Source organism: Salmo trutta, chromosome 24, assembly GCF_901001165.1.
Source record: "Salmo trutta chromosome 24, fSalTru1.1, whole genome shotgun sequence".
Lineage (NCBI taxonomy): Eukaryota > Metazoa > Chordata > Actinopteri > Salmoniformes > Salmonidae > Salmo > Salmo trutta.
In genome coordinates, this window is record NC_042980.1 from 22,677,807 (window position 1) to 22,695,714 (window position 17,908).

General features: G+C 42.7%; 1 protein-coding gene across 1 annotated transcript; it reads right to left on the bottom strand.

The window, feature by feature from the left end:
• Nucleotides 1-2,684: 2,684 nt before the first annotated feature.
• On the bottom strand, nt 2,685-17,039 carry LOC115160950 (sterol 26-hydroxylase, mitochondrial-like). The gene is made up of 9 exons (XM_029711514.1): nt 16,701-17,039; nt 15,801-15,991; nt 9,613-9,812; nt 8,270-8,467; nt 5,365-5,528; nt 4,908-5,074; nt 4,500-4,581; nt 3,955-4,167; nt 2,685-3,066 (listed from the first exon to the last, which is right to left on the bottom strand). The coding sequence occupies exons 1-9, from the start codon at nt 16,941-16,943 to the stop codon at nt 2,944-2,946; spliced, it is 1,581 nt and encodes a 526-aa protein (XP_029567374.1). The 5' UTR covers nt 16,944-17,039; the 3' UTR covers nt 2,685-2,943.
• Between the last annotated feature and the right edge of the window lie 869 nt (nt 17,040-17,908).

The following is a 17,908-nucleotide window of genomic DNA, read 5'->3' on the forward strand; positions in this document are numbered from 1 at the left end:
ATCTCTAGAAAGGGCACTATCGCCGGAAGCTCTGGACGGGGCACTGTTGCCGGATGCTCTGGACGGGGCACTGTTGCCGGACGCTCTGGACGGGGCACTGTTGCCGGACGCTCTGGACGGGGCACTGTTGCCGGAAGCTCTGGACGGGGACTGCGCACTGAAGGCCTGATGCGTGGGGCTGGCTTAGGAGGCGCCAGACTAGGGACATGCACCACAGGGCTAGTGCGAGGAGCAGGAGCAGGACGAGTTGGACTGGGCTGACGCACTGGAGGCCTGGTGCGTGGGGCTGGTACTGGAGGTACCAGACTGGAGACACGCACCCCAAGGCTAGTGCGAGGAGCGGGAACAGGACGTACTAGACTGGGCTGACGCACTGGAGGCCTGGTGCGTGGTTCTGGCTTTGGAGGCGCCAGACTAGAGACACGCACCTCAAGGCTAGTGCAATGATCAAGAACTGGATACACCGGGCCATGAGTAGGTACTGGAGGTCTGGAGCGCACCTCCTGCACAACCCGTCCTGGCTGGATGGTAATAGTAGCCCTGCACGAGCGGAGTGCTGGCACAGGGCGAACTGGGCTGTGCAGAGGCCTGATGGCTGCCGTGCGTAGAGCAGGCGTAGGGTAATCTGGGCCTAGGAGGCGCACTGGTGGCCAGATGTGATGTGCATGCATCCTCCTTCCAGGTTGGATGCCCACTCTAGCATGGCACTTGCGAGGGGCTGGGATCGCTCGCACCGGACTGTGCGTGCGCATGGGTGAGATCGTGTACACTTCCGCATACACCGGCGCTATCCACTCCACACGCTCCCCATAATAAACACGGGGAGTTGGCTTAGGGCTCACCCTTGGCCCAGCCAAACTACCCTTGTACCCCCCCCCAAAAAAATATTGGGGGTGCCTCTCAGGCTTCCTTGCCAGCCGTGTCCCAGCATAGCGTTCTCTGTCCTCTCCAGCCTTCCTCCATGGTCGTTCTCCCACTAGTATCTGCTCCCAAGTTCAAAACTCCTTATAACTCTGCTGCTGCTCCTTCCTCTGCTGATTGGTCCGTTGGTGGTGGGTAGTTCTGTCACGGGCGTCATATGAATTGGACCAAAATGCAGCGGGTACGTGAATGCTCATTATCTTCTTTATTAAACAAAAATGAACACTGAACAAAAAGAACGACGAAAACAGTCTTGTCAGGCAACAAACACTAAACAGGAAACAACTACCCACAAATCCCATAGAAAAAACACCCCTACTAAATAGAACCTTCAATTAGAGGCAACAAGGTACAGCTGCCTCCAATTGAAGGTCAAAACAATAAACTAGACATAGAAAAACTAGAAAATAGAACATAGAAATACAAAACATAGAACACAACCCAAAACAAACACACCCCTGCCATGTCCTGACCAAACTACAATAACAAATAACCTCTTTTACTGGCCAGGACGTGACAACTGTGAAATTGTGGAACCTCATTATTGAAGATTCCCAGCAGTCCAAGCTGTTATTCCACAGTAGCATCTCTAGTAGTGTTGAGGCTAAAGGCCAGCGTCCCAAATGGCACCCTATCCACTATGGGCCCTGGTCAATATCAGTGCACTAGGGGATAGGGTACCATTTGGGACTTTGCCAGCTTTCATCCGGCAAAGTCCAAACTGTCTTATCAATCATTGTAATACTAGAGAATGTCCTCAAAAGGAATCTCTGTGAAAAGTACACCAATACATCACAAAACTGTCTAAAAGGCACTTTTATTGTGTTACATTCATTTAGAACGTCTTCAATACTGAATCAACAGCATAACTTTGTAGGTAATTATACATCTATAATATTAAGTGCATTGTCATATTACATAAAATACATTTTAAAATCATATAACTTTTAAAAAGAACATACAAATTAAACAGTGTTTACTAGCAACAAATAACACATAGCCTCACCTAGAGCAAGACAGTTGTTAAATTAAACCTATCTACAGAAATAAATGTTAAAATAATGACAACACACTGTCAACAACAGGGTCTTACTGTGGTCTTGCTGTCTTGTGGTCATGATGTTACACAAAATCTGTCCATGAAAATAAGCACACAAAGTAAGGAATGTTTGTATGGAGGCCAATCAGTGTCTAATTTGGTCATCAAAATGTTTTATTGCTAATTGATGCTTATTTGATTAAATATACGTTTCTTGATGCTTAGGTTGTTACAAATGCACTGATATAAGTGCATTTGGCATTTCGGGCTACTTTGAGTTGTGCCTGTGTCATAGAGATAGATAGAGGACTCATCATGGATATACGCTTTGGCATATATTATACGCTTTAGCATGGACATTGCCTTTGAGGGCTTCCACCATTTTAAAGTAGTCAATTGGGTGTGAATTCCTATGAGTTGGGAGTCCATGCTCTGTCGCAGCCGGCCGCGACCGGGAGACCCATGGGGTGGCGCACAATTGGCCCAGCGTCGTCCGGGTTAGGAGAGGGTTTGGCCGGCAGGGATGTCCTTGTCCCATCGTGCACCAGCGACTCCTGTGGCGGGCCGGGCGCAGTGCACACTGACACGGTCGCCAGGTGTACGGTGTTTCCTCCGACACATTGGTGCGGCTGGCTTCCGGATTAAGTGGGCATTGTGTCAACAAGCAGTGCAACTTGGTTGGGTTGCATTTCGGAGGACGCACGGCTCTCGACCTTCGCCTCTCTACAAAAAAATATATATAATAGCACAGATACAAAGATAAGTCCTTTATCTATCTCTTTGGCCTGTCTGTTGTTTACACACATATCTGCCCTTTCATTGGCTAGAATGGCCTCACCTGATCTGGTTTCCTCCTTCATCTTTGAGGACATATATTTCCATTGGCACAGCGGTCACTTGTCTATCTTGTCAATATAATATACAATCTTTGATACTAATGTGGTTCATAGGGAAATTCCTTCCGCTGCCATTGGTTCCTCTTGCTACTGGACTGTCCTATTAATAAACTGCAGGTTGATTGGGGTAGCAGGGACAAGAAGGGTTCTTGTGATTGGCTTAACTGTGGCTCCGGCAGGATCTGCACGTATTTCATAATGTTTTATCAACTGGGAGGACAGAGAGAGGAAAACATGTTGACATTAGTATGTTATTGTCCTAGTCTGAGAGAATATCAGCTATCCACGTGTTCAATGGAAAGATATATACTGTACATAATAGATAAAAGGAACAAAAACAAAAACTCATGAATTGCACAATAACCTAGAAATATGAACTCTCCTAATTGGGAAATTAATGACAATGTTTTATCACAATGTGTCATGACAGTTGAAACATTTACAGTAAATAGATCATGAGAAAGTCATTGTTTTATCCTATTATTGAACTGTGTCTCTGAATCAATAAAACATATGAGAACACTATACAGGATCTTAAAGGCTGGAGGTTTGAACTCCTTCCTTCCAACAATCCAAGTTAAGTTAATGATTACATATTCTTTGCCGACAGACAGATTCATGGTATCACCATGTATCCAGATGGGATGAATCAGACCAAAGGTGAAGGTCTGGTCTGCCATGTTTTCCTTCCAATACCAAAGCTAACAGAGGAACACCACAACAAGTTGAACCAGATTCTACAAGACTGTTACTACAGACTACAGCAACACTAACTAACTTAATCAATGTCCTGGTTTTGGGGCTAAACAGTTGGTTAAACTTACTGTAGCTTTAACCTCTCAACCCTCTAGAGTCACTGTCAAATGAAATATGAAAATTGGTGTAGGAAATGTATTACAGACAGAGGATGCTGTATTGAGCCCTGACCATTACCAGATGCAGAAAATCTAGCTTTGTAACAAGTGGTCAGCATCCCTAGCTACTATTACAGTCCTACATAACAACAGAAGAATGCTGTTTGATGAAGGGTAGCTACTGCAGGGGTAGCTGATGCTATAACAGTACTATACAACTACAGAACAGGCCTGGAAGTCTTACCCTTGAGAGGATGAGGTACATCTCCAGCTCGGCCACCCTACGGCCCAGGCAGGCCCGGACCCCAAAACCGAAGGGCACTGAGCCGAAGGGGTGCTGGTTCTTCTTGTCTTCCCCCCGGCCCCCACGGAGCCAGCGCTCTGGCAGGAAGGCATGGGGCTCCGGGAACACTGTCTGGTCATAGGACACGGCATAGTGACACAGGTGGAACAGGGTCTGGAACAGAGAGATGGAAAGAAAGGAGGAGAGAGAAGGGATGGAGGGAGAGAACAGAAGAGAGGAGAACAGTCAAACATAGCCGCTCTCTAACTCTGATTAGTGGTATACTGTATAATTGTTTGGTATGAGCGATATTGACAAACCAAAACTCTACCCTGGATTTGAACTAAATAAAATATTGAATGGTGAAAGTGCATGTATATCTCTGGATAAAACTGAATACACAAGTGTGATCGGATCTCCTCTACATACAGGATGAAAAGAAAAGTAATTCAATTCACCAATAGCAACCATTTCCAACAGTACAAGATGACAAAAGTAAAACTCACATTTTTGGGGAAGAGGTGGTCCCCCACAACTATCTCATTTTCCACATTGATGCGGGCATTTCCTGGTACTACTGGGTACATCCTGAGGAGGGAGAATACAAGAAAGTCACTAGGAGTAGAGAGTGTAGTGGAGTTAGTTTCGACTGCAGAATAAAATGCTAAAATATAGCTCTATGTGGTACATCTTCGAGAGAGAAAGGGATTGACTAATTTGACTAATTAACAAGAAATTAATAAAAAAACTACACATAAGCACATTGGCGTATAATGAATTTAACAACTCATTATAATTCATTATGAAGACCTCATTATGAATATAATAACTTTAATAACCCATTATTCATTTTATTAATTAGTGAATTTACTGAAAATGACCTGAGTGGGGATGACAGATGACTAATAACATACCGTAGTGTCTCCCTGACAACAGTCTTAAGCCATGGCATTCTGGCAATGTCATCACTAGTAGGCACCTTGTCCCCCGGGCAGACACTGATCACTTCCTGGTACAGCTTCTCCTGGATCTCTGGCTCCAGGGCCATGTGGTACAGAGACCACGAGATGGTGTTGGACGTCTGGAGGATACAAAAACAATTACAATAAGAATAGGTTGTGAGCTAATAATATTGTACGGATACTGTTATGCTGCAGTTGTAACTGTACATGACGAAGTTAGCTAATGTGGTTATGTTGCAAACATTCATTCAGCAAATCACAATCTAAAGTGGCTGAAATTAAGAAAAAAAATGCCTCCCACCAGCTCATCACCCCTTTCCCCACCTGTTTCCACCCTACTGTGAAACAGCTCCTCACTGGTATTTTCACACACACACACACACACACACACACACACACACACACACACCGTGTCGACCCCAGCCAGCAGTAGCTCAGTGATGGAGCCCAGTATCTCAGTGACAGACATCTGTTCGCTGACAAGGAGGTGTGTGAGGTACTCTCCCTGCACCGGCTGGCCCAGGCGCACCCTCTCCTGGATCTCCTCCATCTTCTGACGCACCTGCTCCTCTGCTGCATGGGGAGAGAGCAGAGGTCAGAGGATATAGCAACCAGCACAAAGACAATATAGATGCTTAGGGTGAATCTCAAGTCTTTTCTCAATTCCTTGTGTAGCAGATAGGGATCTGTGAAACTCAAATTCAGCCTGAAGTGTCCCACTTGCTCTGCAGAATAGCTTGCTTTTCGGTGGCACAACTGGGTAAGACGCTTCAGGAGGGCAGTTACAGGTGTTTGCAAGTGAGAGGTCCTGTGTTCAAGCCTCAGTATGAGCTGAATCAGGAGAAAGTAGGACTGGCTAAGCAAGCAGCGTGACATCCTTTACACTTGCCTCCTCAATCCTCGCCTTCTTCTCAAACCATCAAACAAGAGTGAGGAGGGCATTGGATGTTCTTCTCCCCACTCACTTCCCTCTGATGTTCTGAGGAGGAGGCAAGGAGAGGAAGCGAATAACCGAGGAAAGACTTCACCCTCGCTATGGACCTGAGTCATGATGGGATGTTATTTTTGCTCATGTAGGATATCTGCCACTAGATGGCGATATACTACACTGTAATATGACTTAGCCTATCATGCACCCTGAGCTCAACCCAACAAGCCAAGGATTGTCAGAGTGAACTTTGCTTATTGGGGCAAGTCTCTTGCCAGGAGCAGTGCACCTGTTTGATTTGCTTAGAGCTGAAACACAGCCATTGAACTTTTGAAACCTCTGCTGAAAGTAAAGGAGACGGCATTGTAGGGTATGTGAGGGCACTCACTCCTTTTACATGAGAAATCAAATCAAATGTTATGTCACATGCTTCGTAAACACGGTGTAGATTAACGGTGAAATGCTTATTTACTGGTCCTTTTTCAACAGCGCAGAGTTAAAGATGAGAAAAATGAAAATAGTGACACAAGGAATAAATACACAGTGAATAACAATAACGAGTAAAAATTAACATGGCTATTTACAGGGAGTACCAGTACCGAGTCGATGTGCAGGGGTAGCTATGTACATTTAGGTAGGTTAAACTTACTAGGCAACAGGATAGCCAATAGACAGTAGCAGCAGCGGGAAGCCATTAAATTAGCTATTTAGCAGTCTTGTTTAGCAGTCTTATGGCTTTGGGGTATAATGCTGTTCAGGGTCCTGTTGGTTCCAAAGTCAGTACACTGGTATCGCTTGCTGTGCAGTAGATAGGAGAACAGAATATGGCTTGGTTGGCTGGAGTCATTGACCATTTTCTGGGCCTCTCTCTGACACCGCCTGGTATAAAGGTCCTGGATGGCTGGGAGCTTGGCCCCAGTGATGTCACTACCCTCTGTAGCACCTTACGGTCGGGTGCCTTGCGGTTGCCGTACTAAACGGTGATGCAGCCAGTCAAGATGCTCTCAATGGTGCAGCTGTAGGACTTTCTGAGGATCACTACAGCCCTGTCGATGTGGATGGGGGCGTGCTCGCCCCTCCATTGCCTGTAGTCCACGATAAGCTCCTTTGTCTTGCTGACATTGAGGAAGAGGTTGTTGTCCTGGCACCACATTGCCAGGTGAAAAGGGAGTACAGGGGGGGACTAAGCACACACCCCTGAGGGGCCTATTTAAAGGTCTTACTCACATCGGCTCCAGAGAGCGAGATCACACAGTCATCTGAACCATGCTCTTATGCATGGTTCAGTGTTGCTTGCCATGAAGTGAACATAGAAGGCATGTAGCATATCTGGTAGGCTCGCGTCGCTGGGCAGCTTGTGGCTGGGTTTCCCTTTGTAATCCGTGATAGTTTGCAAGCCCCGCTACAGGCATAGTAGGATTCGATCTTAGTCCTGTATTGATGTTTTTCCTGTTTGATGGCTTGTCGGAGGTGTTCGCGGGATTTCTTATAAGCATCCAGATTAGTGTCCCGCTCCTTGAAAGCGGCAGCTCTAGTCTTTAGCTTAGTGCGGATGTTGCCTGTAATCCATGGCTTCTGTTTGAAGTATGTACGCACGGTCACTGTGGGGATGATTTTGTCGATGAACTTATTAATGAAGCCGGTGACTGATGTGGTAAACACGTCAATGTTGTTGGATAAATCCCATAAAATATTCCAGTTTGTGCTAGCGAAACAGTCCTGTAGCTTAGCATCCGCTTCATTGAACCTCTTCTTCCGTATTGAGCATGTCACTAGTACTTCCTGTTTGAGTTTTTGCTTGTAAGTAAGAAGCAGGAGGATAGAGTTATGGTCTGATTTGCCAAAGGGAGAGTGAGGGAAGGTCTTGTGTGCATTTCTATGTGTGGAGTAAAGGTCGTCTAGAGTATTGTCACCTATAGTTGCACAGGTGACATGCTGGTAAAAAATGACGTAAAGCAGATTTTAGTTTCCCTGCATTAAATTCACTGGCCACGAGAAACACTGCCTCTGAATGTGCATTTTCTTCTTTGATTATGGCCATTTACAGCTGGTTGAGAGCGGTCTTAGTGCCAACATCGGAAAGTGTGCTGATGATGTAATATAACATCAACAACATTAACACATTGTACCATTTGCATGTTTCACATGCGAAACAAGTGAGTGCTCTCCAAATATACCCTACATCCCACCCCTCACTTGCTTGCATGTAGTAGAGGTTACTTAAGTTCATGGCTATGTGATGATGTGTTATGTTGTGAAGTTTTACTGTGTAACTTTTTTAACTATTTTCTATACGCGATGGAGCATGTGATGCAAAACTAATATCTGCGCAATTGTGAAACATAGCATGATTCATTCTGGAAATCAAGGCTTCTGGATCACTCACCAACTTTGAACAGGTGATCCCAGACAGCCACAAAATGTTTCCAGAAGGGGAGGTATGGCCAGGTGGACTTGGGGAAGAGAACGATGATGGGGGAGAGGCGAAACATCTCTCCTACTGAAACAATGAACTTCTGGGTCTCTTCAGGAACCTCCTCATTCAGACAGCCCAAACGGGTCTCAAACAGCACAGAACAGATCCCTGAGGACAGAGACAAACAACGGTAGCAGTTTATTTAAATGTATATAGATTAGATAGATCTATACTTTATTGATATCCAAATGCATCAAATTCAATGCCAGTAGAGAAATAAGCAGCTATTAACTTAGAAAGTGCATGGTAAAATGGTAATTACACAGTTATAACCTATGAATTACTTGTTTGTTTCTTTAGGACCATGTCATGAGTATGATGACATTATGTGAGGTTAAAGGGTACATTACAGCATCAGGATGGCAGTTTACAGAGTGTATGACGGTGATTATGTCACATCATACAATCGCGATATGCGAGCAAAGACCATAGTTCGTATCGAGTACAGGGGTGTCAAACTCATTCCATGGAGGGCCGTGTGTCTAGGATTTTGGGGTTTTCCTTTCAATCAATTCCTAGACAACCAGGTGAGGGAAGTTCTTCACTAATTAATTACCTTAATTCATCAATCAAGTACAAGGTAGGAGAAAAAGCCCACAGACACTCTGCCCTCCGTGGAATGAGTTTGACTCGTGATCTAGAACATCCAGATAGACATTTTTCATCTCTACTGCCCTTGACCAAATGAATACGATGTCCTTCAAAATTATAATAAGAACTGCCTACCTAACAAGGTAGTCAAACGATCAGCTACTCAGTATCTACTCAACTTCCAAGGCTAAAGATCACTATGCAATTACTTCAAGGTCATCACTTTCTAACAGATATAGCCGTCCACAACCCTCACAATGACCTTGTCCTTTCACATTCACACGTTTCTCCCAATTCACAGAAAACAAATACCAAAGACACAGAAACACTTGCACCTGTGCCAGAACGTAGCGTCAAAATGACATAATTATAAGATCATGATGAGGACAGCTTTTTATACTTCATGAAGCAGATATCAGTTCCTCGATTGTTCTAAGATTTTCCTTTCTAATGACTAGACCAGGGGTATTCAAATCTTACCCTACGAGGTCTAGACTATTTCTGGCTCTGTTCAACCATGTAATTAATTGCACCCACTTGGTGTCCCAGGTCCCTGATTAGAACAGAAGAATTTTAAAAAGCAGTGGAACTGTTTTAGAGGTCCAGATTTTAATCTGATGGGGACTAGAAAATTATTACAGACAGTCATTTCCTCTGTTAACCTTCAAAGGCGAACTTGTAGAGTTCTCCAGCCAGGTCGTTCACCATGACCCCTTCTCCCTTGGTCTCCCTGAGCCATGCCACCTTGTCTATGAAGTCTGTAACCACGTCATTGATGGCGTTGGTGTAGGCTGAGACATGCTTGGGCTTCAGCATCCGCGGGTTCAGGATACTCCTGATCCGCTGCCACTGAGCACCCATCCTGTAGTATAGACACAAACAGAATCATGCTTTAACATGGAGAAGAGATGTATTGTATAGTAATTTGAAACAAAGAAGAACTGTTTCAGAGAGAACATGCAAAACACCCATAGGTAGGCAGACCCTCTCATGTGTGCTGTTTTCCATTGTAACTGAGCTCCATTTCCATTTAATCTAACATTTCTACCTTAGACAACTTGTTATGTACAGAGGTAGGATCTTAATTTGATCACTCTTTTGTTGCCTAGAATTTTCCACACCACAGGAAATGCAGATGAGCTTTGTGATTTAGATAAATTCACTGAAAACAAACACTTTATGCCACTTTACCTGTTATTTCAACTTGTTGTGACAACTTGTGACAGAGTGATGTACCACTGACATATTGTTGTGTTCAAAAAGTGACACAATCGATTTGTGCTGGATGTGTCAATGGGTTCGTACATGCATAATCTATGACCAGAATAACTATTTTACCTCATTTAGCCACAAAATCCCTAGTTTGAAAGCAACTGTTTTTCTGAAAGCAGTGCTGCGCCATTTTCCTGAAATGTGGTCCCACGTGTGCCAGCCCCTAGCGATTTGAGTTCTAGCCAATGAGCCTTAGCCCTTCGCCATTTGAGTGACAACTAGCAAGATGCACACACAGCAGAGCGGGAGAGAGAGCAATGACATGGTGCGCATATCTGCACATATGTGACGTAGTACGCTATTTTTCAGGGACCACTTTTGGCTTGTGAGCGCTACTTTCAGAACTACTGGCTAAAAAGTATTCAGAAGTACCAGAAAATCTCTTTAACCTATCCCCCAGATGCACCACAATCCTTCGCTACTACAACACTGGTTCAAGCACGACATGATGGATCATGCTGAGGTTTTATGTCCTAGGTTTTGTGTTTCATGTACAGTCTGGCTCATCTAGGCTCTGTATGCAGCCCATGGTTCAAGTGTTTGTGCTTGTCAAATTCTTGCGCATTGTCTTGTGCATGTTCCTACTACAACACTGATATTTCACTGTGGTGTTGGGACAAGCAACACAGGAATAACTACATACCAGTGGAGTGACATTCATACTCCACAAGACTTGCAACCAGAAGACTCTTCCCAGTCCCTATAACCAAAACGAATTCAAGGCAACGCACAGTAATGTATAGAGCCATGATAACATTAAACTCCTTGCAATCTCAAATCACTCAAGCAAGCAGCCAAAGCAGCAAAATGCTTTAAACAAGTAAAACAGCACATCACAGCACAACGCCTCTGACCTAAATAGCTTGTAGCATCTCCCTCCTGAGAATATCTGGTATTTGGGCTGAAGTTCAAGATAAGGTGTGCCCTTGGCATTAGGATATTAGGGCCTGTTCAGAGAAAGTAATTGTAAGCAAAGCCTCAGTAGAGTAAGGATTTCAGTCATGCTCCGTATGATATGATAGTCTGCTCAGCTCACTGACTAGCTGATGTCTTGAGAATCTCTCAGGTTGTTTAAAGAACATTGGTGAAGTGACATTAGGATTTCAGGTCCTGCCTCAGTAGATCAAAGTATTATTGATGTTTGATTGTTAGGCTTAAGGGTATGAAGTGTGTATTCTTATTTTAAATGTAGGAAAGTAGTTCTGTCCTTGAGTTGTTACCTACAGTGCATTTGGAAAGTATTCAGACCCCTAGACTTTTCCACATTTTGTTACGATACAGCCTTATTCTAAAATGTTTTAAATTGTTTTTTCCCCCCTCACCAATCTACACATAATACCCCATAATGACAAAGCAAAAACAAGATTTTAAGAACGTTAGCAAATGTATTGAAAATAAAAAACTGCAAAAGACATTTACATACAGTTGAATTCAGAAGTTTACATACACTTTGGCCAAATACATTTAAACTCAGTTTTTCACAATTCCTGACATTTAATCCTAGTAAAAAGCAGTTAGCATCACCACTTTATTTTAAGAATGTGAAATGTCAGAATAATAGTAGAGAGAATTATTTATTTCAGCTTTTTCCAGTGGGTCAGAAGTTTACATACACTCAATTAGTATTCGGTAGCATTACCTTTAAATTGTTTAACATGAGTCAAACGTTTCGGGTAGCCTTCCACAAGCCTCCCACAATAAGTTTGGTGAATTTTGGCCCATTCCTCCTGACAGAGTTGGTGTACCTGAGTCAGATTTGTAGGCCTCCTTGCTCGCACACGCTTTTTCAGTTCTGCCCACAAATGTTCTATGGGATTGAGGTCAGGGCTTTGTGATGGCCACTCCAATACCTTGACTTTGTTGTCCTTAAGCCATTTTGCCACAACTTTGGAAGTATGCTTGGGGTCAATGTCCATTTGGAAGACCCATTTGCGCCCAAGCTTTAACTTCCTGACTGATGTCTTGAGATGTTGCTTCAATATAGCCACATAATTTTCCTGCCTCATGATGTCATCTATTTTGTGAAGTGCACCAGTCCCTCCTGCAGCAAATCACCCCCACAACATGATGCTGCCACCCCCACGCTTCACAGTTGGGATGGTGTTCTTCGGCTTGCAAGCCTCCCCCTTTTTCCTTTTAACATAACGATGGTCATTATGGCCAAACAGTTATATTTTTGTTTCATCAGACCAGATGACATATCTCCAAAAAGTATGATCTTTGTCCCCATGTGCAGTTGCAAACCGTAGTCTGGCTTTTTAATGGTGGTTTTGGAGCAGTGGCTTCTTCCTTGCTGAGCGGCCTTTCAGGTTATGTCGATATAAGACTCGTTTTACTGTGGATATAGATACTTTTGTACCTGTTTCCTCCAGCATCTTCACAAGGTCCTTTGCTGTTGTTCTGGGATTGATTTGCACTTTTCGCACCAAGGTACATTCATCTCTAGGAGACAGAACGCGTCTCCTTCCTGAGTGGTATAATGGCTGCGTGGTCCCATGGTATTTATACTCGCATACTATTGTTTGGACAGATGAACGTGGTACCTTCAGGCGTTTGGAAATTACTCCCAAGGATGAACCAGACTTGTGGAGGTCTACAATTTGTTTTCTGAGGTCTTGGCTGATTTCTTTTGATTTTCCCATGATGTCAAGCAAAAAGGCACTGAGTTTGAAGGTAGGACTTGAAATCCATCCACAGGTACACCTCCAATTGACTCAAATAATGTCAATTAGCCTATCAGAAGCTTCTAAAACCATGACATAATTTTATGGAATTTTCCAAGTTGTTTAAAGACACAGTCAACTTAGTGTATGTAAACTTCTGACCCACTGGAATTGTGATACAGTGAATTATATGTTAAATAATCTGTCTGTAAACAATTGTTGGAAAAATGACTTGTGTCAAGCACAAAGTAGATGTCCTAACCGACTTGCCAAAAGAAAAGTTTGTTAACAAAAAATGTGTGGAGTGGTTGAAAAATGAGTTCTAATGACTCCAACCTAAGTGTATATACACTTCTGACTTCACTGTAAATGTAGGAAAGCATGTATAAAAAAAAGATGTTGTTCTGTCCTTAGCCTCTTGATGGGCTCGTCCCGTATGCGGGACGGACATCCAGCGAAAAAATCCTATCGCTATTAGCATAACGAAATGTAATATATTTTTTTTTTCAAATATAGGACTATGTTATATCGTTTTATAGATACACCTCTCCTGAATCGAACCACGTTGTCCGATTTCAAAAAGGCTTTACAGCAAAAGCAAAACATTAGATTATGTTAGAGGAGTATATCGTAAAAGTAGCCACATAGCCATTTTCCAACCAACCACATGCATCACAAATAACCAAAAAACAGCTAAATGCAGCACTAACCTTTTACAAACTTCATCAGATGACACTCCTAGGACATCATGTTACACAATACATGCATTCTTTTGTTCGATAAAGTTCATATTTATATATAAAAACAGCATTTTACATCGGCGCGTAACTTTGACTAACTATTTTCCCTCAAATGCATCCGGTGAAACAGCGCTACAATTTACTAAATTACTATTCGAAAACATTTTTAAAATGTAATATTGTCATTCTAAGATTTATAGATGAATATCTCTTGAAAGCACCTGTAATGCCAGATTTAAAAATAACTTTACTGGGTAATCACACTTTGCGATAAAAGGGGATGCGATACTCAGAAAATAGGCTAGCAATACAGGTCAGCGCCATCTTGGAACAATCGCATATCAAATCTAGTCTTGTATACTATTGTCAATAATCCCTTACCTTTGATTGTCTTCATCAGAAAAAACTTCCAGGAATCCCAGGTCCACAACAAATGTATTTTCGTTCGAAAAAGTTAATCGAAAAAGTGCTTTCTGATGAAGACAATCAAAGGTAAGGGATTATTGACAATAGTATACAAGACTAGATTTGATATGCGATTGTTCCAAGATGGCGCTGACCTGTATTGCTAGCCTATTTTCTGAGTATCGCATCCCCTTTTATCGCAAAGTGTGATTACCCAGTAAAGTTATTTTTAAATCTGGCATTACAGGTGCTTTCAAGAGATATTCATCTATAAATCTTAGAATGACAATATTACATTTTAAAAATGTTTTCGAATAGTAATTTAGTAAATTGTAGAGCTGTTTCACCGGATGCATTTGAGGGAAAATAGTTAGTCAACGTTACGCGCCGATGTAAAATGCTGTTTTTATATATAAATATGAACTTTATCGAACAAAAGAATGCATGTATTGTGTAACATGATGTCCTAGGAGTGTCATCTGATGAAGTTTGTAAAAGGTTAGTGCTGTATACTATTGTCAATAATCCCTTACCTTTGATTGTCTTTATCAGAAAGCACTTCCAGGATCCCAGGTCCACAACAAATGTATTTTCGTTCGAAAAAGTTAATCCTTTATGTTCCAATAGCTTGTTCTTGTTAGCGCGTTCTGAAGGCTGCACCAAAAGCTCCGTCGTGCGCGGGACACCTCTTTCGAAAAAAAGCATTTTTTTAAAATTTAGGTTCGTTCAAACATGTCAAACGTTGTATAACATAAATCTTTAGGGCCTTTTTCAACCAGAGCTCCAATAAGATTCAAGGGGGATGATTGCATTGTCTTTCAAAATGTTTCGAAAGGGGAGGGTAGCCAGGGGCGCCGGCGTCATAATGGTGATGGCCCTCTCCATGTGACCACTTTCCACAGCGTCTCATTCATTCAGTTTTCACAGTAGAAGGCTCAAATCACTTTGTAAAGACTGGGGACATCTAGTGGAAGCAATAGGAAGTGCTCAATGAACCATTGCTCACTGTGTGAATTACAGGCAAAGTGGTGAAGTTGAGTCCGCAATTCAGAATTCCACATCCTGTTACGATCTGTCTCGGGGTTTTGACTGCCATATGAGTTCTGTTATACTCACAGACACCATTCAAACAGTTTTAGAAACTTTAGGGTGTTTTCTATCCACAAGTATTAATTATATGCATATTCTAGCTTCTGAGTTTGAGTAGGAGGCCATTTAAAATGGGCACGAATTTTTTTCAAAAATCACTGTAGCGCCCCCTATCCTAGGCGAACGACAAGAGGTATGTATTATGTCATGTTTTATGTTTTGTTTGGACTCCAGGAAGAGTAGCTGAAGCTTTATGGGATCGTAATAAAATACTAAAATACTAAATATCCTGGCTGTGCAATGACAGTAGCCTGATCCTAGATTGTACTGTTTAGCCAGCTCCTACACTCTTAAAACAAAGAGTTCCAAAATGGTTCTTCTGCAGTCCCCATTGGAGAACCCTTTTTGGTTCCAGGTAGAACCTCTGTGGAAAGGGTTCTACATGGAACCCAAAATGTTTCTACCTGAAACCAAAAGCGTTCTACTTGGAACCAAAAAGGGTTCTTCAAAAGGATTCTCGTATTGGGACAGCCAAATAACCTTTTGGTTCTAGATATCACCTTTTTTTCTAAGAGTGTAAGGCCCTTGTCATAACCATAGGAGATGGCACGGCCGCACAAACAGATCTGGGATCAGACTACAATGAAAGGGCCTGGAACTGGCTTTCCACTGTCTACTCACTCTGTGAGGGGCCCATAGGCGTGGTTCCTCAGCTCGCGGTAACTCCTCCAGTGGGGCATGTCCGTGCGGGTGGGATGGCGGCCCTCCTGTCTCAACACCTGCTCAATCAGCTCAGCACTGGCCACGTTCACTATCACCAAGGGCCCGTACTTTGACTTCCACAGAGGGCCATAGATCTTGCTGTGTTCAATCTGGGGGAGGGGGGAGAAGAGCATAATTGCAGTGTGAGACCTACAGTAAATGCAAAACAATTTTATGGAATGGTTTTGATAAATGAGTGCATGCATGGCACATCTGGCTCTTCTGGAAAGTACAGCAAGACATAATAGTCCAAGATGTGAAGATAATAGGTTGAAAAAAGTATAAGTGCACATTGTTTTGTCCAATAGAGGTTTTGGTCACATTGTGCTAACTTTTTTAATGATGTTTACCTAGCAAAAAACACAGTTCAGATTGTTCAGACTGGTCGAAACATGACATACATTTTTCAGGAATCCCATGCATGGCTTTCTACAGTGTGGCAGGAATAATGTGATACAGTGCTTTCAGAAAGTATTCACACCCCTTTACTTTTTCCACATTTTGTGAAAACTCGCAGACATTGTTTGTGAATGGATAAAATACCTTTTGGAAAATGTAATGGGATGGAGGGAGGGAGGAAGGGATGAAAGCAATCAAACAAAGTTGCCATTGCTACACTGCTATCACACATTTTCTAACTCTATGGACAAAGAGCTTCAAGAAAATCACTATGAAACATCGTCACACCACCCCAAATCAACCTGACCGAACCCCTGGCACACGGACTAGGAGATTAGACATAATAATACGCAACCAGTGTGGTATAACACTGGCAGCTAGGTTTCGCAATGCACTGTAATAACACTCTACAGCACTTACTTGCATTTGATGTGCTGTCTGAAAATACCCTTTCCCGAAAAGCCAATATAAAGATCTCAGAAAACTAGGCCCATCCAAATCATCTATAGTTTTCTGTTTATTGTTGTCCCTCACGATAGTGGTAGAGGCATCGCGCCGCCTGTCACTAATGTAGGTTAACGTCGGTGTCAATCTTTTAATCCCGTTCCTATTCTCCTGTGTACAAACACGCAGTCCGATCTGTAATAAAGATCTGCTAAACATGTTGACGCATAAACTGTCCTTCCGACTGCTGGAAAGTGTAGTCTGTTATTCTTATCAATAAGACTGAGCTCTCTCCTGTCTATTATAATGGTCACTTGTTTTTATCTACTGAGTGAGAGCGCAGCCAGCCATCCAGTGTTGCCAACGCCTCCGTAAGGAAAGTAGCTATTGGCTGTCCTAAAAGTCTCTAGAAGTCGCTAATGACGTCATCACTTAATTTGCATAAATAGCCATGTGCGTGTAATTCTGATGGACGCTGTAGGAGAGGAATAACATCTTGGGAGAGACAAAAAGTGAGTAAAAAACACCCTAAATATGTTTTGAATTACAAATTTACGAAAATGAAATACAGCAATATCTCATTTACATAAGTATTCACACCCCTGAGTCAATACATGTGTCACGGGTTCCTCTGGAACTATCATTACGCACACCTGTCCCCTATTCCCACTGATTAGTACTTGTATAAGTGTGCCCTTTGTTCACCATGGTGCTGTCGATTATTGTTACTATGTCCGTTGGGGCATGTGAGTACCTGTGCTGTGTGTTTTGGGAATTCGTGCCCTTGTGGATTGTGCTGATTATTACGGGTCACGTCCCGTGCATTAATCATTGTGCACGTGTGTATTTATTCGAGGTACTCCTTGTTCTTTTGTTAGGGTTTCAACCCTGTGTTATTGCTACATGTTTGCTTGGTCTTCGTCCCTGTGTCTTTACACGGTACGCCATAATTTGTGTACAACTTTTTAAAAACTATTACACATTCCTGCGCCTGTCTCCTGAATAATTTATACCAGCGTGGCAGCAATTACAGATGTGAGTTTTCCGGGTAAATCTCTAAGAGTTTTGCACACCTGGATTCTACAACATTTGCACAATGTTCTTAAATTCTTCAAGCTCGTTCAAGTTGGTTATTGATAATTGTTCAACAGCCATTTTCATGTCTTGGCATACAGTTGAAGTTG

What these genes read in the sequence shown, in the direction of transcription:
- LOC115160950 (XM_029711514.1), bottom strand. Translation starts at nt 16,943, where the DNA reads ATGTTTAGCAGATCTTTATTACAGATCGGACTGCGTGTTTGTACACAG. An exon ending in AGACAGCACATCAAATGCAA is followed by an intron (nt 15,992 to 16,700) that starts GTAAGTGCTGTA and finishes CCCCTCCCCCAG; the next exon opens with ATTGAACACAGCAAGATCTA. An exon ending in GGATCACCTGTTCAAAGTTG is followed by an intron (nt 5,529 to 8,269) that starts GTGAGTGATCCA and finishes CTCCCCATGCAG; the next exon opens with CAGAGGAGCAGGTGCGTCAG.